Source organism: Pseudophryne corroboree, chromosome 2 (genome assembly GCF_028390025.1).
Source record: "Pseudophryne corroboree isolate aPseCor3 chromosome 2, aPseCor3.hap2, whole genome shotgun sequence".
NCBI lineage: Eukaryota > Metazoa > Chordata > Amphibia > Anura > Myobatrachidae > Pseudophryne > Pseudophryne corroboree.
The window spans coordinates 889,070,047-889,095,764 of record NC_086445.1 but is presented as its reverse complement, the minus strand read 5'-3'; the positions used below and the strand labels follow the sequence as shown (position 1 = coordinate 889,095,764).

Genomic DNA, 25,718 nt, shown 5'->3' with positions numbered 1-25,718 from the left:
CTAAAAATAATATTGTGAGGTGTGAGGTGTTCAGAATAGACTGGAAATGAGTGGAAATTATGGTTATTGAGGTTAATAAAACTATGTGATCAAAATGACCCCCAAATTCTATGATTTAAGCTGTTTTTTAGGGTTTTTTGTAAAAAAACACCCGAATCCAAAACACACCCGAATCCGACAAAAAAATTTCGGTGAGGTTTTGCCAAAACGCGTCCGAATCCAAAACACGGCCGCGGAACCGAATCCAAAACCAAAACACAAAACCCGAAAAATGTCCGGTGCACATCACTAATCTAAAGTAACTCCACACCCCCAATAAAATGAAAATTTAAATTTCTTTCATGCTTCCATGAGGTGTACATATTTATCAAATTCTGCATTTTTTTTTTTTTTTTTTGCCTATACACTATTTGCGTGTGAAAATTAACATTTTCAAACAAATTTGCTAAGTTACTTTTGCCAGGAGACGGGCTCCAATAAAAACCCTTCCTTGCGAAGAGCTGGAAGCTGTTTGGAAGCATAATGTAATCACACTATTTCCAAGTTCTGTTTTCCAGCAGGCAATCTGAATGTGTAGCTGATGCATGTGTCACTGAGAATCGACGGAGAGGGAGCCGGAAGCTCCTTCCCCCAATAAATCTGTGCATTAGTAGAGTCCATAGACTACTAAAGAGAAACACCATACTGTTGGACCAAGCTCCAGAGTGCTTTGCATTCCAGAGCATAGTAAATCTGGCAGATGCTGTCAGAAATGGAGGGACCATAGCAGATACTGTTTCTCTTATGTAGCACAACTGGTCCTGGGTTTGTAAATAACAGGAACATTGGCTGCAGCTTTATGTCTCTCCACTTTATGGATTTCCAATGCTTAGTAAATAGACCCCCTAATCTCTAGCTAGTGTGTTAATGTATTTATGAACAAGACATGTAAATTCAGTGAAGTACATGAAGTGCTAGTCATGAGGAAGAGATCACATGAACAACCTTATGCACATTGTAGTAATTCATAAAGTGTGTATTGTGCCCAGAAGCAGAAGCATGAAAGGAAACATACATGGGGATGGCTCTCAGCATAACTGGTAGAGGCTAGTATTGTAGAGAAATTGAAACGGATCAAGGATATTTTCAATCATCTTGTTTGTCGATCTTCTTGTCAATCAAACGTGTTGTTGATCTTGCATTTGTCGATCTTGTTGTTGTCGCTCAGCCGTTTGTTGATCATGGATGTTGTCGATCATACATGTTGTTGAACTGTTGTCGATCATATATGTTGTCGACCTATTGTCTGTATCGATGTTCTGTTTGTCAATGTTGTGCTGTTGTCGATGTTCAGTGTGTAGATGTATGATTACAGTTGACCTACGTGTTGTCGATGTTTGGTTGTCGATGTAGACATTGTCGATGTTGGTGCATCCGACCTGAGGTCCGGATCCCATTGAAACATGCTTGTGATAAACAAAGCCATCTTCAGCCTGGGAGAAACCTAAAGATTAAAGAGTTGGAAATTTGTGTGAATAAAATGTTCACATTATACAGCCCTTGTCGTTTCATTGCACTTTGCGGGTCATTCCGCGCTGCAACGTGGCAACTTTTTTCTGCCCATGCGATCAACTAGACGCCGCCTATGGTGGAGTGTATTTCTGCATAGCAGAGCTACGAACGCTTGTGCAGCCCTACTATGCAAAAAAAGTTTACTGTAAAAGAAGAGCAGGGTAAGAGTTACTTACCCTGTGCAATCGATCCAGCGATGCAGGTCCCGGAATTGACGTCAGACATCCGCCCTCCAAACGCCTGGACACGCCTACATTGGACTCACCACTCCCCGACTAACGGATCCGCCTTCCTCCTGTCAATGTTCTTGCGATCGCCACTGGGACCGCTTTCTTTGCTAGCGGCGGTGCTGCCTGACGACGGCTGTCACCGGACAACGATGTGCCTGTGCAATGCGGCCGCCGCGCATGTGCAGTTTCGACCCGATCACAATGCTGCGAAGAAGTGCAGCGTGCGATCGGGTCAGAATGACCCCCTATGTACTGTAACTGATCTAATCACCTCCAATGTCAAGTGTATACATTCCTGGTGAACATCAGCTAATCTAGGGCAAATTGTAAAATCAAGATGCTATCAGCAATAAAGGCAATTTGGAATAAAAGCAGCTAAACAAAATTGAATTAATGTGTAAATCCCACTTCTTCAAGTTTTTGTCAACTTACACACTGTTCAGAATGCAGAATGTTCCACAAAATGTTACTAAGAATTAATGACGCACAAATGTAATGAGTAAAGTTAAGTTGAATGCCCAGAAGTCTAACAAAGGTTATTTCCTATAGAGAACAGAGAATACATATGTATTCCCGGTGGATGGGATGCCGGCCATCAGTATTTCGATAGAGGCATCCCACCCGCCAGGAATGCCGGCAGTGTGGCGAGCGCTACGAACACCCTTCCGGGTTTGCTGCGCTCACCATGCTGCTGGCTCGGTATGGGTGTCCTGGACACCCACGAGTAGGAATAGCCCCTGTGAGTAGGTATTCTGGCTGTCGGCATTGTTGGCTGTCAGGACTCCGTCGGTGGGATCCCGACAGCCGGCAAAATGATCGCCTCCCGAGAACAAAAAACCTGAATCTCTGATACATGTACAAAACATTTACAGAGGGAAATGAGATTAAACCGCTAACACCCCTGAAAAATGTTGTTCATAAGAGGACACCTAGACAATCAGAGAAACCTTATGTATATGGATATATGCTGTCAAATAAAAATTGCAAAAACATTATATTTATGTATTGTACTTATAATATATAATGAAAATTGAACCATGAACTTTGATTCATATAAAAGTGTATTTGACACTACAATCTGCCAAATCAGATTAGCAGGAACTCTAAATGACTACTGTATTGTTGGAGAACCCTTCAATTTCTTCTTTCTAAAACCCCTTTTACATCGCAAAAATAACCCGGTATCGACCCACCAATATGCCGGGTCGACACAGGTCACTGTGCAATGTGAAAGGGGCCATGAATAATTATCGGGTTGCCCGACCCGGTAATTCAAACTGGGTTATAAAAAGGGTTATTCCCGGGGTTGAATACCGGGTCAGTGGCAGTGTAAATGGGTTCCCGGGTCAATGTGGCTTGGGACCTGTTCACTATATAGGGAGAGGCGCCGCAGAGATGAGATCATCTCCCAGCGCTGCCTCCACCCCCGCTGCCAGCTCCACCCCAGCTGCTATGGCAACTGACTCTGCATATTGCCAGGTTGGGAAGCCTTCGGAAGCCTGCTGTTAGGGTCCAATGCCGGATCCCACCCGGAAAAAACTCGTTTCCAATTCCCGTGTGGGATCTGGCATTGGAGATGTGAAAGGGGAATAACAGTATATCTAACTACAGCAATATGAACCCTAGTGGCAGGAATCAGGTATTACAATGTGTGAGTAATAATATGCATTGCTCTCCTGTTTCCGAGGCTGTATAAGAACTAGTGATGAGCGGGTTCGGTTCCTCGGAAACCGAACCCCCCCGAACTTCACCCATTTTACACAGGTCCGAGGCATACTCGGATTCTCCCGTATGGCTCGGTTAACCCGAGCGCGCCCGAACGTCATCATCCCGCTGTCCGATTCTCGCGAGATTCGGATTCTATATAAGGAGCCGCGCGTCGCCGCCATTTTCACTTGTGCATTGGAAATGTTAGGGAGAGGACGTGGCTGGCGTCCTCTCCATTTATTAATGTTGCTGCAAATATTTGTGCTTATTGCTTAATTGTGGGGACTGGGGAGCAGCTGTATTATATAGGAGGAGTACAGTGCTGAGTTTTGCTGATCAGTGACCACCAGTTTTATCCGTTCTCTGCCTGAAAAACGCTCCATATCTGTGCTCAGTGTGCTGCATATATCTGTGCTCACATTGCTTTATTGTGGGGACTGGGGACCAGCAGTATTATATAGGAGGAGTACAGTGCAGAGTTTTGCTGACCAGTGACCACCAGTATTATATGTTGTCTGCCTGAAAAACGCTCCATATCTGTGCTCAGTGTGCTGCATATATCTGTGCTCACGCTGCCTTATTTTGGGGACTGGGGACCAGCAGTATTATATAGGAGGAGTACAGTGCAGAGTGTTGCTGACCAGTGACCACCAGTATTATACGTTGTCTGCCTGAAAAACGCTCCATATCTGTGCTCAGTGTGCTGCATATATCTGTGCTCACACTGCTTTATTGTGGGGACTGGGGACCAGCAGTATTATATAGGAGGAGTACAGTGCAGAGTTTTGCTGACAGTGACCACCAGTATATATAGCAGTACGGTACGGAAGGCCACTGCTCTACCTACCTCTGTGTCGTCAAGTATACTATCCATCTAGATTCTATACCTGTGGTGCATTTTAGTTTTGCAGTTTGCTGACAGTGACCACCAGTATATATAGCAGTACGGTACGGAAGGCCACTGCTCTACCTACCTCTGTGTCGTCAAGTATACTATCCATCTAGATTCTATACCTGTGGTGCATTTTAGTTTTGCAGTTTGCTGACAGTGACCACCAGTATATATAGCAGTACAGTATGGAAGACCACTGCTCTACCTACCTCTGTGTCATCAAGTATACTATCCATCTAGATTCTATACCTGTGGTACATTTTAGTTTTGCAGTTTGCTGACAGTGACCACCAGTATATATAGCAGTACGGTACGGAAGGCCACTGCTCTACCTACCTCTGTGTCATCAAGTATACTATCCATCTAGATTCTATACCTGTGGTGCATTTTAGTTTTGTAGTTTGCTGACAGTGACCACCAGTATATATAGCACTACGGTACGGAAGGCCACTGTTCTACCTACCTCTGTGTCGTCAAGTATACTATCCATCTAGATTCCATACCTGTGGTGCATTTTAGTTTTGCAGTTTGCTGACAGTGACCACCAGTATATATAGCAGTATGGTACAGAAGGCCACTGCTCTACCTACCTCTGTGTCATCAAGTATACTATCCATCTAGATTCTATACCTGTGGTGCATTTTAGTTTTGCAGTTTGCTGACAGTGACCACCAGTATATATAGCAGTACGGTACGGAAGGCCACTGCTCTACCTACCTCTGTGTCGTCAAGTATACTATCCATCCAGATTCTATACCTGTGGTGCATTTTAGTTTTGCAGTTTGCTGACAGTGACCACCAGTATATATAGCAGTACGGTACGGAAGGCCACTGCTCTACCTACCTCTGTGTCGTCAAGTATACTATCCATCCATACCTGTGGTGCATTTCAGTTGTGCGCAGTATATAGGCCATTGCTATTGATACTGGCATATAATTCCACACATTAAAAAATGGAGAACAAAAATGTGGAGGTTAAAATAGGGAAAGATCAAGATCCACTTCCACCTCGTGCTGCAGCTGCTGCCACTAGTCATGGCCGAGACTATGAAATGCCATCAACGTCATCTGCCAAGGCCGATGCCCAATGTCATAGTAGAGAGCATGTAAAATCCAAAAAACAAAAGTTCAGTAAAATGACCCAAAAATCAAAATTGAAAGCGTCTGATGAGAAGCGTAAACTTGCCAATATGCCATTTACGACACAAAGTGGCAAGGAACGGCTGAGGCCCTGGCCTATGTTCATGGCTAGTGGTTCAGATTCACATGAGGATGGAAGCACTCATCCTCTCGCTATAAAAATGAAAAGACTTAAGCTGGCAAAAGCACAGAGAAGAACTGTGCGTTCTTCTAAATCACAAATCCCCAAGGAGAGTCCAATTGTATCGGTTGCGATGCCTGACCTTCCCAACACTGGACGGGAAGAGCTTGCGCCTTCCACCATTTGCACGCCCCCTGCAAGTGCTGGAAGGAGCACCCGCAGTCCAGTTCCTGATAGTCAAATTGAAGATGTCACTGTTGAAGTACACCAGGATGAGGATATGGGTGTTGCTGGCACTGGGGAGGAAATTGACAAGGAGGATTCTGATGGTGAGGTGGTTTGTTTAAGTCAGGCACCCGGGGAGACACCTGTTGTCCGTGGGACGAATATGGCCATTGACATGCCTGGTCAAAATACAAAAGAAATCACCTCTTCGGTGTGGAATTATTTCAACACAAATGCGGACAACAGGTGTCAAGCCGTGTGTTGCCTTTGACAAGCTGTAATAAGTAGGGGTAAGAACGTTAACCACCTAAGAACATCCTCCCTTATCCGTCACCTGGACCGCATTCATCAGAAGTCAGTGACAAGTTCAAAAACTTTGGATGACAGCGGAAGCAGTCCACTGACCAATAAATCCCTTCCTCTTGTAACCAAGCTCCTGCAAACCACACCACCAACTCCCTCAGTTTCAATTTCCACCTTACACAGGAAAGCCAATAGTCCTGCAGGCAGGGCCGGACTGGGACTAAAAATAGGCCCTGGCATATTTGAAGCACACAGGCCCACCTCGGCGACTCCTCCCCTTAGTATTCCTGACTCCTCATACTTCTTAATCTATGCTCTTACAAATATAATTAATATAACAACATACAAGGGTACATCATTCTCTATTAAAATACACTCAACCAGTGGTTGAAGTGGAAATTTTTAAGTGGGGGAATAGAAAAGTGAAGGTTGTAATTCGCTCCGGAAAAGGGGGCGTGGTCACTCAAAAGGGGGCGTGTTCTTTAGTGTAGTTTACCACACCATATACCCCCTATTCAAATTATGCACCACAATAGTAGGACCCCTTATACTATCTAGTACTGGTGCCTCTTTCACAGTATGAGACAATATTCACATTATACCACAAGGTATGAGCCGAAATTCACATTATAGCACCCGGTATGAACCAAAATTCACATTACAGCACCCAAAATGAGCCAAAATTCACATTATAGCACACAGAATTAGCTGAAATTCACATTATAGCACACAGAATGAGACGAAATTCACATTGTAGCACACAGAATGAGCCGAAATTTACATTATAGCACACGGTATGAACCGAAATTCACATTACAGCACCTGGTATGAGCCGAAATTCACATTATAGCACACAGAATGAGCCGAAATTCACATTATAGCATACAGAGTGAGCCAAAATTCACATTACAGCACACGGAATGAGCCAAAATTTGCATTATAGCACACAGAATGAGCTGAAATTCACATTGTAGCACACTGAATGAGCCGAAATTCACATTATGCCACATGGAATGAGACAAAATTCAGGGAGAGTGATATCAGGGACAGGGAAAGTGACAGCAGGGACATAGGGACAGGGAGAGTGATAGCAGGGACATAGGGACATGGAGAGTGACAGAGGGACAGGGAAAGTGACAGCAGGGACATAGGGACAGGGAGAGTGACAGAGGGACAGGGAAAGTGACAGCAGGGACATAGGGACAGGGAGAGTGACAGAGGGACAGGGAAAGTGACAGCAGGGACATAGGGACAGGGAGAGTGACAGAGGGACAGGGAAAGTGACAGCAGGGACATAGGGACAGGGAGAGTGATGGAGGGACAGGGAGAGTGACGGAGGGACAGGGGAAGTGACAGTAAGGACATAGGGGCAGGGAGAGTGATAGAGAGAGAGACAGCAAGGGCATACAGTAGGGACTAGAGAGAGAGAAAGGCAGCAGGGTAAGATTGAAAGGAAAAGCAATTCCAGACGCGCTGTCACAGCTGCCAGCAAGGGATTGTCAGTCCCAACAAGGAAGTTTTTGCAACAAAAGGTACTTTGAGCCGGCGCTGGCTGTCTTTCCAATAATAAAAATGATTAAACAACTATGGATGATGAAAAAAACATTTGTATTTATTTACTAAACACTAATTGATGAATAAAAACATGAATAAAATATACATTCACACATTCATATGAAGTTAGGGCATAAGTGGAGCTGAGGTAGATTTTAAATGTGCTGCTAATGAGTGTCCACTGAGGATCCCGGACTGGAACGCTGGACCAAAAGTTCCCTGGGGAAAAAGGTTGAAATACAGCTGGTTTTACCCGTAATTGCGGAGGCTTCCAAATGCTTTTGAAAAACAGCAGGCAAGCTGTATCACTTGTATCCAAGCTGGGTCTCTCCGAATGGTGCTATAGTATGTATGTCCCTCAGGGAAGGATTCCAAGGCAGATGTTCCAAAATTAGATTAGCATGAGTCCATATCTGGATCCTGTTATTGAGTGGAGTACTGGTATAAGCAGCTTTTTCACACTTAACGCGTTTCCCTAGGCACGGTCACCTAGCTTCATCTGATGAAGCTAGGTGACCGTGCCTAGGGAAACGCGTTAAGTGTGAAAAAGCTGCTTATACCAGTACTCCACTCAATAACAGGATCCAGATATGGACTCATGCTAATCTAATTTTGGAACATCTGCCTTGGAATCCTTCCCTGAGGGACATACATACTACAGCACCATTCGGAGAGACCCAGCTTGGATACAAGTGATACAGCTTGCCTGCTGTTTTTCAAAAGCATTTGGAAGCCTCCGCAATTACGGGTAAAACCAGCTGTATTTCAACCTTTTTCCCCAGGGAACTTTTGGTCCAGCGTTCCAGTCCGGGATCCTCAGTGGACACTCATTAGCAGCACATTTAAAATCTACCTCAGCTCCACTTATGCCCTAACTTCATATGAATGTGTGAATGTATATTTTATTCATGTTTTTATTCATCAATTAGTGTTTAGTAAATACAAATGTTTTTTTCATCATCCATAGTTGTTTAATCATTTTTATTATTGGAAAGACAGCCAGCGCCGGCTCAAAGCAGGGTAAGATTACCTATTTAGCAGAGGATGCTGTGGTGGATGAGGAGGCTGTGATCGGCGCGGGGCGGAGGAGACTGTGGGCCTCGAAGATGGTGCGGAGGAGAAGGCTGTGGGAGCTGGCGGAGGTGCAGAGAAGGACTGAGGGCACAGGTCTGTCCAGTTTAGCTCCTCACTGTACGCCCATCTAGAGCAAGGCAATCTATATTTTAAAGCCAAACAGAGAATGAGAGAGAGAGAGGTGAGGACAAGAGAGAGAGAGGTGAGGACAAGAGAGAGAGAGGTGAGGACAAGAGAGAGATAGGTGGGGACAAGAGAGAGAAAGGTGGGGACAAGAGGACGAGAGAGAGAGAGAGTGCGAGAGGTGAGGATGAGAGAGAGAGAGAGAGAGAGGTGAGGACAAGTAGGAGAGAGGTCAAGGCCTGAGAGAGAGGTGAGGGTATGAGAGAGAGGGAAAGGGGAGTGCAAAAGAGAGGTGGGGACGAGAGAGAGTGAGAGAGGTGAGAACAGAAGAGAGTAAAAGAGGTGAGTACAGGAGAGACAGAGGTGAGAATGAGAGAGAGTGCGTGAGAGAGGTGTGGACAAGAAAGAGAGAGAGGCAGGACAAGAAAGAGAGGGAGGGAGGTGAGGACGAGATAGAGAGAGAAAGGTGATGACAAAAGACAGTGTGAGAAAGGTGCAGACAGAGAGAGAGGTCGGGACTTGAGAGAGAGTGAGCGGTGAGGGCAAGAGAAAGACAGGTGAGAATGAAAGTGAGAGGTGAGGGCAGGAGACAAAGGACGGGAGAGAGAGGTGAGGACAAGAGAGAGGGATGGGGTGAGTGGTGGGGACAAGAGAGTGAGAGAGAGGTGAGGACAGAGAGAGAGAGGGTGAGAACAATAGAGAGAGAATGAGAGACAGACAGCCATGGCATGGGTATACCCATACTCGCCTTGGTGGGAGGCAGCGCTCTCCCTGCAGTGCTGATGCTGCAGCTGACCATGTGCTGTGGTGCTGCTGTGGCCGGGTTCCAGGACTGCATGGGTGGCGTGTCTCCTCCTCAGGGCCAGGGGCTCAGGCAGGCTGTAAACTGGGTGAGTGTGGGCGGACACCGTGCTGCTGCTCCTAGGACTTCTCTCCCCCATAGCCACTCCAAGAATGCTCTGTGCTATGACGATAGAAAGAGAGAGGGGTGAGGCAAAAGGGGGGTGAAAACAAGAGATAGAGAAGTGAGGGCAAAAGAGGTGGTAAAGCTGAGAGAGAGGTGAGGATAAAAGATAGAGAGAAGTGAGGACTAGAGAGAGGGGGAGTGAGGACAAAAGAGGGAGAGGGGGTGAGGACAAAAGAAAGAGAGAGATGTGGATGGGAGAGAGGGGGGGAGGAAAAGAGAGAGGATGAGGACAAAAGAGACATAGAGAGAGGTGAGGACAAGAGGGGGGGTGAGAACAAAAGAGAGGCGAGGACAAGAAAGAGACAGAGAGAGGTAAGGACTAGAGGGAGCGGAGTGAGGACAAGAGAGAGGTGAGGACAAAAGAAAGAGAGGGGGTGAGGAAAAAAAAGAGGGGGTGAGGACAAAAGAAAGAGAGAGGCAGTGTGGACAAAAAAGAGGGGGTGAGGACAAAACAAAGAGAGTGGGGGGGGTGTACAAAAAGAGAGGGGGTGGGGACTAAAAAGGGGGTGAGGACAAAAGAAAGAGAGACGGGGTGTGGACAAAAAATAGAGGGGGTAGGGACAAAAGAGAGAGGGGGTGGGGACAAAAAAGAGAGGGATGTGGATGGGAGAGAGGGATGTGGATGGGAGAGAGGGGTGAGGAAAAGAGAGGTGAAGAGACAGAGAGAGGGTTAGGAAAAAAGAGATAGAAGTGAGAACAAGAGAGGGGGGGTGAGATCAAAAGAGAGAGGTGAGGACAAGAGGGGGGGTGAGAACAAAAGAGAGAGGTGAGGACAAGAGGGGGGGTGAGAACAAAAGAGAGTGGTGAGGACAAGAGGGGGGGTGAGAACAAAAGAGAGAGGTGAGGACAAGGGGGGGTGAGAACAAAAGAGAGAGGTGAGGACAAGAGAGAGGGGGGGTGAGAACAAGAGAGAGGGGGGTGAGAACAAGAGAGGTGAGGACAAAAGAAAGAGAGAGAGAGAGAGAGAGAGGGGTTGGTGGGGGGTTGAGGACAGAGAGAAAGAGAGAGGGAGGAATCAGCCAGTGCATGTATACACTCGCACTCACCTCGGCCAGGGGACAGCACTCTCCCTGCAGTGCTGATGCTGCAGCTGGCCATGTGTGTGCTGCTGCTGGGGCCGGGATCTGCATGGTGGCGTGACTCCTCCTCAGGGGATCAGGCAGGCAGCAGACATGGTCCTTGCGTGTAGTACACGCCATGCTGGGGCGGCTGCTGCTGCTGCTCCCCGGCCTTTTCCCATCACCGCGGCTGCTCCCAGAATGCTGTGCGCGATGACGTCGCACCCCCATCTGCATTCTAGGAAGGTGGGACGAAAGCGGTGAGGACTTTTCCGCGGAGCACAGCGGCCGCAGCGAGGAGGTGGGAGTGTCAAGAGGGAGGGGTTGCAGCTGCCAGACCGGCCCACCTGGCCATCGGCCCTTCTGGCATGTGCCAGAAGTGCCAGATGGCCAGTCCGGCCCTGCCTGCAGGCCATGTCACTGGCAAGTCTGACGAGTCCTCTCCTGCCTGGGATTCCTCCGATGCATCCTTGAGTGTAACGCCTACTGCTGCTGGCGTTGCTGTTGTTGCTGCTGGGAGTCGATCGTCATCCCAGAGGGGAAGTCGGAAGACCACTTGTACTAATTCCAGTAAGCAATTGACTGTCCAACAGTCCTTTACGAGGAAGATGAAATATCACAGCAGTCATCCTGCTGCAAAGCGGATAACTCAGGTCTTGTCAGCCTGGGTGGTGAGAAACGTGTGTCCGGTATCCACCGTTAATTCATCTAGGTTCCGTTTCTCTAGGCAGGCGATACCGAAAATGTACACAGACGTCAGAAAAAGAGTCACCAGTGTCCTAAAAAATGCAGTTGAGGAGGCTGTGATCGGCGCGGGGCGGAGGAGACTGTGGGCCTCGAAGATGGTGCGGAGGAGAAGGCTGTGGGAGCTGGCGGAGGTGCAGAGAAGGACTGAGCGCACAGGTCTGTCCAGTTTAGCTCCTCACTGTACGCCCATCTAGAGCAAGGCAATCTATATTTTAAAGCCAAACAGAGAATGAGAGAGAGAGAGGTGAGGACAAGAGAGAGAGAGGTGAGGACAAGAGAGAGAGAGGTGAGGACAAGAGAGAGATAGGTGGGGACAAGAGAGAGAAAGGTGGGGACAAGAGGACGAGAGAGAGAGAGAGCGCGAGAGGTGAGGATGAGAGAGAGAGAGGTGAGGACAAGTAGGAGAGAGGTCAAGGCCTGAGAGAGAGGTGAGGGCATGAGAGAGAGAGGGAAAGGGGAGTGCAAAAGAGAGGTGGGGACGAGAGAGAGAGAGTGAGAGAGGTGAGGACAGAAGAGAGTAAAAGAGGTGAGTACAGGAGAGACAGAGGTGAGAATGAGAGAGAGTGCGTGAGAGAGGTGTGGACAAGAAAGAGAGAGAGGCAGGACAAGAAAGAGAGGGAGGGAGGTGAGGACAAGAGAGGTGAGGACGAGATAGAGAGAGAAAGGTGATGACAAAAGACAGTGTGAGAAAGGTGCAGACAGAGAGAGAGGTCGGGACTTGAGAGAGAGTGAGCGGTGAGGGCAAGAGAAAGACAGGTGAGAATGAAAGTGAGAGGTGAGGGCAGGAGACAAAGGACGGGAGAGAGAGGTGAGGACAAGAGAGAGGGATGGGGTGAGAGGTGGGGACAAGAGAGTGAGAGAGAGGTGAGGACAGAGAGAGAGAGGGTGAGAACAATAGAGAGAGAATGAGAGACAGACAGCCATGGCATGGGTATACCCATACTCGCCTTGGTGGGAGGCAGCGCTCTCCCTGCAGTGCTGATGCTGCAGCTGACCATGTGCTGTGGTGCTGCTGTGGCCGGGTTCCAGGACTGCATGGGTGGCGTGTCTCCTCCTCAGGGCCAGGGGCTCAGGCAGGTTGTAAACTGGGTGAGTGTGGGCGGACACCGTGCTGCTGCTCCTAGGACTTCTCCCCCCCATAGCCACTCCAAGAATGCTCTGTGCTATGACGATAGAAAGAGAGAGGGGTGAGGCAAAAGGGGGGTGAAAACAAGAGATAGAGAAGTGAGGGCAAAAGAGGTGGTAAAGCTGAGAGAGAGGTGAGGATAAAAGATAGAGAGAAGTGAGGACTAGAGAGAGGGGGAGTGAGGACAAAAGAAGGAGAGGGGGTGAGGACAAAAGAAAGAGAGAGATGTGGATGGGAGAGAGGGGGGAGGAAAAGAGAGAGGATGAGGACAAAAGAGAGATAGAGAGAGGTGAGGACAAGAGGGGGGGTGAGAACAAAAGAGAGGCGAGGACAAGAAAGAGACAGAGAGAGGTAAGGACTAGAGGGAGCGGAGTGAGGACAAAAGAGAGGTGAGGACAAAAGAAAGAGAGGGGGTGAGGAAAAAAAAGAGGGGTTGAGGACAAAAGAAAGAGAGAGGCAGTGTGGACAAAAAAGAGGGGGTGAGGACAAAACAAAGAGAGTGGGGGGGTGTACAAAAAGAGAGGGGGTGGGGACTAAAAAGAGGGGGTGAGGACAAAAGAAAGAGAGACGGGGTGTGGACAAAAAATAGAGGGGGTAGGGACAAAAGAGAGAGGGGGTGGGGACAAAAAAGAGAGGGATGTGGATGGGAGAGAGGGATGTGGATGGGAGAGAGGGGTGAGGAAAAGAGAGGTGAAGAGACAGAGAGAGGGTTAGGACAAAAGAGATAGAAGTGAGAACAAGAGAGGGGGGGTGAGATCAAAAGAGAGAGGTGAGGACAAGAGGGGGGGGTGAGAACAAAAGAGAGAGGTGAGGACAAGAGGGGGGGTGAGAACAAAAGAGAGAGGTGAGGACAAGAGGGGGGGTGAGAACAAAAGAGAGAGGTGAGGACAAGGGGGGGTGAGAACAAAAGAGAGAGGTGAGGACAAGAGAGAGGGGGGGTGAGAACAAGAGAGAGGGGGGGTGAGAACAAGAGAGGTGAGGACAAAAGAAAGAGAGAGAGAGAGAGGGGTTGGGGGGGGGGTTGAGGACAGAGAGAAAGAGAGAGGGAGGAATCAGCCAGTGCATGTATACACTCGCACTCACCTCGGCCAGGGGACAGCACTCTCCCTGCAGTGCTGATGCTGCAGCTGGCCATGTGTGTGCTGCTGCTGGGGCCGGGATCTGCATGGTGGCGTGACTCCTCCTCAGGGGATCAGGCAGGCAGCAGACATGGTCCTTGCGTGTAGTACACGCCATGCTGGGGCGGCTGCTGCTGCTGCTCCCCGGCCTTTTCCCATCACCGCGGCTGCTCCCAGAATGCTGTGCGCGATGACGTCGCACCCCCATCTGCATTCTAGGAAGGTGGGACGAAAGCGGTGAGGACTTTTCCGCGGAGCACAGCGGCCGCAGCGAGGAGGTGGGAGTGTCAAGAGGGAGGGGTTGCAGCTGCCAGACCGGCCCACCTGGCCATCGGCCCTTCTGGCATGTGCCAAAAGTGCCAGATGGCCAGTCCGGCCCTGCCTGCAGGCCATGTCACTGGCAAGTCTGACGAGTCCTCTCCTGCCTGGGATTCCTCCGATGCATCCTTGAGTGTAACGCCTACTGCTGCTGGCGCTGCTGTTGTTGCTGCTGGGAGTCGATCGTCATCCCAGAGGGGAAGTCGGAAGACCACTTGTACTAATTCCAGTAAGCAATTGACTGTCCAACAGTCCTTTGCGAGGAAGATGAAATATCACAGCAGTCATCCTGCTGCAAAGCAGATAACTCAGGTCTTGTCAGCCTGGGTGGTGAGAAACGTGTGTCCGGTATCCACCATTAATTCATCTAGGTTCCGTTTCTCTAGGCAGGCGATACCGAAAATGTACACAGACGTCAGAAAAAGAGTCACCAGTGTCCTAAAAAATGCAGTTGAGGAGGCTGTGATCGGCGCGGGGCGGAGGAGACTGTGGGCCTCGAAGATGGTGCGGAGGAGAAGGCTGTGGGAGCTGGCGGAGGTGCAGAGAAGGACTGAGCGCACAGGTCTGTCCAGTTTAGCTCCTCACTGTACGCCCATCTAGAGCAAGGCAATCTATATTTTAAAGCCAAACAGAGAATGAGAGAGAGAGAGGTGAGGACAAGAGAGAGAGAGGTGAGGACAAGAGAGAGAGAGGTGAGGACAAGAGAGAGATAGGTGGGGACAAGAGAGAGAAAGGTGGGGACAAGAGGACGAGAGAGAGAGAGAGCGCGAGAGGTGAGGATGAGAGAGAGAGAGAGAGAGAGAGGTGAGGACAAGTAGGAGAGAGGTCAAGGCCTGAGAGAGAGGTGAGGGCATGAGAGAGAGGGAAAGGGGAGTGCAAAAGAGAGGTGGGGACGAGAGAGAGAGAGTGAGAGAGGTGAGTACAGGAGAGACAGAGGTGAGAATGAGAGCGAGTGCGTGAGAGAGGTGTGGACAAGAAAGAGAGAGAGGCAGGACAAGAAAGAGAGGGAGGGAGGTGAGGACAAGAGAGGTGAGGACGAGATAGAGAGAGAAAGGTGATGACAAAAGACAGTGTGAGAAAGGTGCAGACAGAGAGAGAGGTCGGGACTTGAGAGAGAGTGAGCGGTGAGGGCAAGAGAAAGACAGGTGAGAATGAAAGTGAGAGGTGAGGGCAGGAGACAAAGGACGGGAGAGAGAGGTGAGGACAAGAGAGAGGGATGGGGTGAGAGGTGGGGACAAGAGAGTGAGAGAGAGGTGAGGACAGAGAGAGAGAGGGCAACTAGAGACTTGATTGAGGTACTGTGTCCCCGGTACCAAATACCATCTAGGTTCCGTTTCTCTAGGCAGGCGATACCGAAAATGTACACAGACGTCAGAAAAAGAGTCACCAGTGTCCTAAAAAATGCAGTTGTACCCAATGTCCACTTAACCACGGACATGTGGACAAGTGGACCAGGGCAGACTCAGGACTAAATGACTGTGACAGCCCACTGGGTGGATGTATTGCCTCCCGCAGCAAGAACAGCAGCAGCGGCACCAGTAGCAACATCTCGCAAACGCCAACTCGTTCCTAGGCAGGCTACGCTTTGTATCACCGCTTTCCATAAGAGGCACACAGCTGACAACCTCTTACGGAAACTGAGGAACATCATCGCAGAATAGCTTACCCCAATTGGACTCTCGTGGGGATTTGTGACATCGGACAACGCCACCAATATTGTGCGTGCATTACATCTGGGCAAATTCCAGCACGTCCCATGTTTTGCACATACATTGAATTTGGTGGTGCAGAATTATTTAAAAAATGACAGGGGCGTGCAAGAGATGCTGTTAGTGGCCTGAAGAATTGCGGGCCACTTTCAGCATTCAGCCACCGCGTGCCGAAGACTGGAGCACCAGCAAATAGTCCTGAACCTGCCCTGCCATCATCTGAAGCAAGAGGTGGTAACGAGGTGGAATTCAACACTCTATATGCTTCAGAGGATGGAGGAGCAGCAAAAGGCCATTCAAGCCTATACATCTGCCCACGATATAGGCAAAGGAGGGGGAATGCACATGACTCAAGCGCAGTGGAGAATGATTTCAACGTTGTGCAAGGTTCTGCAACCCTTTGAACTTGCCACACGTAAAGTCAGTTCAGACACTGCCAGCCTCAGACACAAGTCTGCAGAGGTTCAAAGACCTGCTGGTGAGAAAATTTATTATTTATTTATTTATTAACAGTTTCTTATATAGCGCAGCATATTCCGTTGCACTTTACAATTAGAACAACAGTAATAGAACAAAACTGGGTAAAAACAGACAGACAGAGGTAGGAAGGCCCTGCTCGCAAGCTTACAATCTATAGGGAAATAGGCATAGATACACAAGGATAGATGCTACCTATTGCATAATGGTCCACCAGATTGCTAGGTTCTTAATGGGTTGTATGATGATACCCCACAAAGTTATCCAAGTGTCAGGAGGGTGTGAGACTAAAGAAAGACAAGATATGTGATGTTATGAATATTCTACAGAGGATGTAATTAGATAGGGAAGCACTGAAGGTTATATCGGTGGGTCTGGAATTTGATAGGCTTGTCTGAAGAGGTGAGTTTTCAGGGAACATTTAAAGGTTTGGAGACTAGAGGCGAGTCTTACTGTGCGTGGGAGGGCATTCCACAGAGTGGGTGAAGCCCGGATAAAGTCCTGTAATTTTGAGTGTGAACAAGTAATGCGTGTGGATGAGAGACGTAGATCTTGTGCAGAGCGGAGAGGTCGGGTAGGGAGATATTTTGAGATGAGTGAAGAGATGTATGTTGGTGCAGTTTGGTTAATAGCCTCGTATGTGAGTAAAAGTATTTTATATTTAACACGGTAGAATACCGGTAACCAATGGAGGGACTGACAGAGCGGATCTGCAGACGATGAACGTCTGGCAAGGAAGATTAGTCTCGCAGCTGCATTCAAAATGAATTGTAGTGGTGAGAGCCTATGTTTGGGAAGACCGGTCAGGAGACTATTACAATAATCAATGCGGGAGATAATGAGAGCATGGATTAGAGTTTTTGCTGTGTCTTGTGTAAGATAAGGGCGTATTTTGGATATGTTTCTTAGATGTATGTAACATGATTTTGAGACAGATTGAATGTGGGTAACAAAGGACAGTTCAGAGTCAAGAATGACACCTAGGCAGCGAGCTTGTGGGGTAGGGGTGATTGCAGAGTTCTCAACAGTGATAGAGATATCAGGTTGGAAACTACTTTTGGCCGGTGGAAATATAATTAATTCTGTTTTGGAAATATTAAGGTTGAGGTGGCGAGATGTCATCCAAGATGAAATGGCAGAAAGGCATGCAGTGACACGGCCCAATACAGATGGTGACAAATCAGGGGAGGATAGGTAGATTTGAGTATCATCCGCATACAGATGGTACTGAAATCCGAAAGAGTTGATTAGTTTGCCAAGAGATGTGGTATAGATAGAGAAAAGCAGAGGACCTAGGACTGAGCCTTGCGGTACTCTAACTGAGAGAGGTAGCGAAGGAGAGGTGGAATCAGAGAAATGAACACTGAAGGAGCGATTAGATAGGTAGGATGAGAACCAAGAAAGGGCTGTGTCCTGAATACCTAGGGATTGTAGTGTTTGTATGAGAAGAGAGTGGTCAACAGTGTCAAAAGCAGCAGAGAGATCAAGGAGAATAAGTAGAGAGAAATGTCCTTTAGATTTAGCAGTGACCAAATCATTCACTACCTTAGTCAGTGCTGTCTCTGTGGAGTGTTGGGCACGAAATCCTGACTGAAGTGGGTCCAGTAGGCTGTGTGAGTTAAGAAAGTGTGTGAGGCGAGTGTAGGCAAGTCTCTCCAGTAGCTTGGAGGGGCATGGGAGCTGAGAGATGGGACGGTAGTTAGAGAGAGCGTTCGGGTCAGAGTTGTGTTTTTTCAGAATGGGAGTAATCACTGCATGCTTGTATAGAGAAGGAAAGATACCAGTAGACAGGGAGAGATTACAGATTTTTGTTAAGGTTGGGATGAGCACAGTAGACAGAGCTTTACTAATTTGTGAGGGTATAGAGTCAAGGGGAGAGGTATTAGAGTAGGCAGATGAAAAGAGTGCAGATACTTCATCTTCATTTGTAGGATCAAAGGAAGAGAAGGTGTTAGAGGGTTCAGGCAGGGAATTGAGCAGGTCACTTGCTGTGGAAGAGCATACCATTTCATTTCGGATCTTGTCAATCTTGTCCTTGAAATAGGAAGCAAGATCTTGCGCACTGACAGTGGCTGGTGGGTTAGGTGAGGGAGGGACAAGAAGTGATTTAAATGTATTAAAAAGTCGCTTAGGGTTAGAGGCTTGAGCAGAGATGAGAGATTGAAAATATGTTTGTTTGGCAGTGTCCAGAGCAGTACGATAAGAGTGGTAGGTGGTCTTATATGTGAGAAAGTCACTTGAACTACGAGATTTACGCCACTGGCGTTCAACTTTTCGTGAGAGTTTTTGTAAGTGTCTAGTGTATTTAGAGTGCCACGGTTGACATCTAAGTCTACGTGGAGTGTGATGGGTAGCTGGAGCCACTTCATCAAGTGCTGTTACTAGAGTTTGGTTAAGGTGTGACACAGCGGTCTCTGGAGAGGTGAATGTAGAAATTGGTGAAAGCAGTGGTTGCAGAGAGGTAGATAGTTGTTGAAAATTAATAGCATTAATATTTCTGCGGGTAAGAAGTGTCCTTGTAGACTTTATGGACATTGAGTTTGAAGTAATGGAGGAGAGCATGCATGTGATAAGGTTGTGATCTGAGAGAGGGAAAGGAGTGTTAGTGAGTTCAGAAACAGAGCATAGTCTGGTGAATACAAGATCAAGGCAGTGGCCCTCCTGATGAGTAGGGGAGTCAGTCCATTGGGAGAGGCCAAGAGAGGAGGTTAGAGAGAGTAGTTTAGAGGCATGGGGAGATTGTGGACTGTCAATAGAGAGATTGAAATCACCCATAATGATGGTGGAGATGTCAGAGGAAAGAAAGTGAGGGAGCCATGCAGAAAATTCTTCCAGAAACTTTTTGGGTTGCCCAGGTGGGCGATAGATAGCTGCAACACGCAGAGAGAAAGGGGTGAAAATCCTAATAGTGTGTACCTCAAAGGATGTAAATGTGAGTGAGGGAACAGGTGGTAAAACAATGTGCGTGTAACATTTGGATAGTAATATTCCAACACCCCCTCCTTTGAGGTTACCAGGCCTGGGGGTGTGTGTGAAGTGGAGGCCACCATGTGACAGTGCTGCAGGGGAGGCAGTGTCTGATTGTGTGAGCCAGGTTTCTGTTATAGCGAGCATATTGAATTTTTTTGCTATGAAGAGGTCATGAATAGCTGTTAATTTGTTGCAAACAGAGCGTGCATTCTATAAAGCACATTTTAGTGACTTGGAGGTAGATGGGAGACAAGTGATGTTGATAAGGTTTGTTGATTTTATATTCTGTTGTGAATCAGCTGAATGTGAGCGTGGTCTGTGGATGGGACCTGGATTTGGGGATATGTCACCAGCTAGTAGAAGCAGAAGAAGAGAGAGATAGGTATAGTTGGGGGAGGTGTGTGATAGTTTATGGTGACAGGTAGAGGATGTGACAGTTAGTTTACATAGATAGGTTAAAAGCTCATGAGTGTTAATAAGAGGGGAGTGGATTAATGAGGCTGCAATATGTACAGAGCGATAAATAACAGGAATAGTGAAGGACGATGTCATTTTATAGAGGATACCATGAAGTGCTATGAGGAAAATCAGTTTGTGGAGAATGGTGTTTATAAAGAGAAAAGTATAGATAGGAAAATGCTTATGGAAATTGTTAGTTAAATGGTAGATTTACCTGCTTTCCAATGTTTTTCAATGTTTGTTCAACTGTTGGTTTAACTGTTCTTTTTAAAATTTCCTAACTTTGTAATTTCCAAACTTCGTATATTTCATATATTTCTAAACTTCAGACAACTGCCCCCGCAGACAACTGCCCCATAACTGAATGCAAACATATACTAGTTCTAATTTACAAAAGCTTCAGCTGAAGCTAATTGGACATCTAATCAAAGGAATTATATTACCCTGTGTTAAGTAAACACCAGGCCATGTATGCTAATAAACTCCACTCCACTGACCAACATCAATACAAGAGAGAATATCAGCTATAAGCAAGTACTAATATTCTACAAATACAATTACATACACTGCTAAAATATACATTGGTGTGAATAGAGATCAAGAGTTATAGTTCGCAGGGATCAGCAGGCAGAAATCAACATACTTTTGAAAATATAGCATGGAGATGTCTGTGGGTTATTGCAGAGGTGTAGGGATCAGCAGGCAGAAATCAACATACTTTTGAAAATATAGCATGGAGATGTCTGTGGGTTATTGCAGAGGTGTAGGGATCAGCAGGCAGAAATCAACATACCTGTGAGATGAAAAGATATATAGAAAGCTGATCAGTCCATATTCAGTGAGATCTATGTAGACTAACTGTTGGTTTAACTGTTCTTTTTAAAATTTCCTAACATTGTAATTTCCAAACTTCGTATATTTCGTATATTTCTAAACTTCAGACAACTGCCCCCGCAGACAACTGCCCCATAACTGAATGCAAACATATACTGAAATTGTCAAGTCAAGCGGAACGTGACCCGTCAACAGCTCCTCCTTCACATTCTCCTGCAACTAGGGGTGCGAGGAAAAGGCTAAGAATTCCGAGCCCACCCGCTGGTGGTGATGCAGAGCAGTCTGGAGCGAGTGCTGACATCTGGTCCGGACTGAAGGACCTGCCAACGATTACTGACATGTCGTCTACTGTCACTGCATATGATTCTGTCACCATTGAAAGAATGGTGGAGGATTATATGAGTGACCGCATCCAAGTAGGCACGTCAGACAGTCCGTACGTATACTGGCAGGAAAAAGAGGCAATTTGGAGGCCCTTGCACAAACTGGCTTTATTCTACCTAAGTTGCCTTCCCTCCAGTGTGTACTCCGAAAGAGTGTTTAGTGCAGCCGCTCATCTTGTCAGCAATCGGCGTACGAGGTTACTTCCAGAAAATGTGGAGAAAATGATGTTCATCAAAATGAATTATAATCAATTCATCCATGGAGACATTCACCAGCAATTGCCTCCAGAACGTACACAGGGATCTGAGATGGTGGATTCCAGTGGGGACGAATTAATAATCTGTGAGGAGGGGGATGTACACAGTGAAAGGGGTGAGGAATCGGAGGATGATGATGAGGTGGACATCTTGCCTCTGTAGAGCCAGTTTGTGCAAGGAGAGATTGATTGCTTCTTTTTTGGTGGGGGCCCAAACCAACGAGTCATTTCAGTCACAGTCGTGTGGCAGACCCTGTCGCTGAAATGATGGGTTTGTTAAAGTGTGCATGTCCTATTTATACAACATAAGGGTGGGTGGGAGGGCCCATGGACAATTCCATCTTGCACCTCTTTTTTCTTTCATTTTTCTTTGCATCATGTGCTGTTTGGGGACAATTTTTTTGAAGTGCCATCCTGTCTAACACTGCAGTGCCACTCCTAGATGGGCCAGGTGTTTGTGTCGGCCACTTGTGTCGCTTAGCTTAGTCACACAGCGACCTTGGTGTGCCTCTTTTTTTCTTTGCATCATGTGCTGTTTGGGGACAATTTTTTTGAAGTGCCATCCTGTCTGACACTGCAGTGCCACACCTAGATGGGCCAGGTGTTTGTGTCGGCCACTTGTGTCGCTTAGCTTAGTCACACAGCGACCTTGGTGCGCCTCTTTTTTTCTTTGCATCATGTGCTGTTTGGGGACAATTTTTTTGAAGTGCCATCCTGTCTGACACTGCAGTGCCACTCCTAGATGGGCCAGGTGTTTGTGTCGGCCACTTGTGTCGCTTAGCTTAGTCACACAGCGACCTTGGTGTGCCTCTTTTTTTCTTTGCATCATGTGCTGTTTGGGGACAATTTTTTTGAAGTGCCATCCTGCCTGACACTGCAGTGCCACTCCTAGATGGGCCAGGTGTTTGTGTCGGCCACCTGTGTCGCTTAGCTTTGCCATCCAGCGACCTCGGTGCAAATTTTAGGACTAAAAATAATATTGTGAGGTGTGAGGTGTTCAGAATAGACTGAAAATGAGTGTAAATTATGGTTATTGAGGTTAATAATACTATGGGATCAAAATGACCCCCAAATTCTATGATTTAAGCTGTTTTTGAGTTTTTTTTGTAAAAAAAACACCCGAATCCAAAACACACCCGAATCCGACAAAAAATTTTCAGGGAGGTTTTGGCAAAACGCGTCCGAATCCAATACACGGCCGCGGAACCAAATCCAAAACCAAAACACAAAACCCGAAAAATTTCCGGTGCACATCTCTAATAAGAACTCTCGTGGTTAAGCATTCCGGGTCTGGCAGAGTTGAAGTTACTAAATAACATTATTATGATTTATGTATTAATATTTACTTATATAGCGCCAACATATTCCATTTGCTCTTTGCAATTGGGAACAAAACAGTAATAAGACAAAACTGACAGACAGAGACGTAACAAGACCCTGCTTCAAAGCTATAGGGATAGGCTCTATATACATGAGAATAATTGCTACATAGTGCAATTTGGTCCATTCAAATTAATGATAACAAGTCCTGTTAAAAATCACGATTTGGTACATAGATAAACTGTTCTCCCCTGCCAGGTAATCAGTCCTCTCAGACTCCAAATATAAGCTGGGGAGTACTGTACACAGGTAATCAGTCCTGTAAGAAAGAATCCAAAGACAAACCGGAGTGGTACATAGTTAATCAGTCCTCTAAGAATCCAAATACAGTTCAAGCGGGTCAGTACACAGCTAATCAGTCCTCTCAGAATCCAAATACAATCCAGGTCAGTACACAGGTAATCAGTCCTCTTAGAATCCAAATATAAGCTGGATAAGTACAAAGGTAATCAGTCTTCTTAGAATCCAAATACTGGCCAGAGTAGAGCACTTGTAAGATTTCTAGAGATGAGCGGGTTCGGTTCTCGGAGAACCGAACCCTACCGGACTGTGCCTTCCGAGTTCGGTTCCGAACCAGGCTCAGGTTTTCCCGCCTGACTCGGAAACCCGAACGCGGCAAAACGGCATCATCCCGCTGTTGTATTCTCACGGGATTTGGAATCCATATAAGGAGCCACGCGTCGCAGCCATTTTCACTCCAGTCTCGGAGAGTGTATTGAGAGGACGTGTCCTCAGTGTTCAGTGTCTGTGTAGGGGCGGGAAAGTGGGGTGGTGAGTCTTGTGCTGTGTTGTGCTGCTCAGTCCAGTCCAGTGTAGTCAGTGTATTGTGCAGCATCAGTCCAGCCAGTCACAGTGTTGGTGTCCTCTCCTGCCAGTGTACTGTAGCTGTATAAAGTGGTGCTGTGTTGTGCTGTCCAGTCCAGTGTAGTCAGTGTATTGTGCTGCATCAGTCCAGCCAGTCACAGTGTTGGTGTTCTCTGCTGCCATATATCCAGTGTAGCTGAATAAAGTGGTGCTGTGTTGTGCTGCATCAGACCAGTGGTAGTGTCCTGTTCATCAGTCATTCCAGTGACGATATACACTGCTGCCCTATGTCCACTGCTGTCGTATAATAATAAAAACAACAACCACAAGTCCCTTACAGTGTTGTTGTGTTGTGCTGCATCAGACCAGTGGTAGTGTTCTGTTCATCAGTCATTCCAGTGACGATATATACGCTGCTGCTGCTATATGTCCACTGCTGCTGTATAATAATTATAATAACAACAACCACAAGTCCCTTACAGTGTTGTTGTGTTGTGCTGCATCAGACCAGTGGTAGTGTCCTGTTCATCAGTCATTCCAGTGACGATATACACTGCTGCTATATGTCCACTGCTGCCGTATAATAATAATAACAACAACCACAAGTCCCTTACAGTGTTGTTGTGTTGTGCTGCATCAGACCAGTGGTAGTGTCCTGCCCATCAGTCATTCCAATGACGATATATGCTGCTGCTATATGTCCACTGCTGCCGTATAATAATTATAACAACAACAACAAGTCCCTTACAATGTTGTTGTGTTGTGCTGCATCAGGCCAGTGGTAGTGTCCTGTTCATCAGTCATTCCAGTGACGATATATGCTGCTGCTATATGTCCACTGCTGCCGTATAATAATTATAACAACAACAACAAGTCCCTTACAATGTTGTTGTGTTGTGCTGCATCAGGCCAGTGGTAGTGTCCTGTCCATCAGTCATTCAAGTGATGATATACGCTGCTGCTATATCTCCACTGCTGACATATAATAATAATAACAACAACAACAAGTCCCTTACAATGTTGTTGTGTTGTGCTGCATAAGACCAGTGGTAGTGTCCTGTCCAGAGGCGGAACTACCGCCAGTGCAACCAGTGCGTTGCACTGGGGCCCGCCTCTGTCCAGGGGCCCAAAGCATGTAATGAGTCAAACTGACTCATTACATGCCGCTGTGCGCTGCGGGCAACCGCTGCCCACAGCGCACAGCCGCCCGGAGAGAGGAGAGGAGCAGCGGTACGGGGGAGAAGGAGGAGGAGGGAGCCGAAGGAGGGAGCCGCAGCAGCACTTTACTACTGGTGGAGGCGCTGCTGCTGTTGCAACTCTGCTTCACTATAGGCTGTCTTCCTAGAACAGCCTATAGTGAAGCAGAGGGGCAGCAGCGCCTCCACCAATAACACAGCGCTGCTGCGGCTCCCTCCTCCACCTCCCTCCTCCTCCTTCTCTCCAGCCCGGGAATCGTCTGACGCTGCACTGAGGAGCCTGAGCCAGCGGAGACGCCGGAGAGGGTAAGTATAATTCTTTCTTTCTGTCTCTTTCTTTCTGTCTCTTTCTTTCTTTCTTTCTTTCTTTCTTTCTTTGTTGGGACTGCCTGCCGCTACGTGTAAAAATGGGGGACTGCCTGCCGCAATGTGTAAAAATGGGGGACTGCCTGCCGCTATGTGTAAAAAGGGGGAATCTGCCTGCTGCAATGTGTAAAAAGGGGGAATCTGCCTGCCGCAATGTATAAAAATGGGGGACTGCCTGCCGCAATGTGTAAAAATGGGGGACTGCCTGCCGCAATGTGTAAAAACGGGGGACTGCCTGCCGCAATGTGTAAAAATGGGGGACTGCCTGCGCAATGTGTAAAAAGGGTGAATCTACCTGCCGCAATGTGTAAAAACGGGGAACTGCTTGCCGCAATGTGTAAAAAGGGGGAATCTGCCTGCCGCAATGTGTAAAAAGGGGGGACTGCCTGCCGCTATGTGTAAAAATGGGGAATCTGCCTGCGCTATGTGTAAAAAGGGGGAATCTGCCTGCCGTTATGTGTATAAAGGGGGACTGCCTGGCGCAATGTGTAAAAAGGGGGAATCTGCCTGCCGCAATGTGTAAAAATGGGGAATCTGCCTGCCGCAATGTGTAAAAACGGGGGACTGCCTGCTGCAATGTGTAAAAAGGGGGAGTCTTCCTCCTGTACCCAAGCTCCTGCAAGCCACAC

The 25,718-nt window shown here is 47.4% G+C and overlaps 1 protein-coding gene across 1 annotated transcript; it reads right to left on the bottom strand.

The window, feature by feature from the left end:
• Nucleotides 1–1,157: 1,157 nt before the first annotated feature.
• Nucleotides 1,158–17,592, bottom strand: LOC135022555 (uncharacterized; the record flags this gene model as incomplete). Its single annotated transcript, XM_063953323.1, has 2 exons — nucleotides 1,158–1,483; nucleotides 16,944–17,592. Coding segments are annotated over 2 exons (975 nt in total), but the record flags the coding sequence as incomplete, so codon positions are not given.
• Between the last annotated feature and the right edge of the window lie 8,126 nt (nucleotides 17,593–25,718).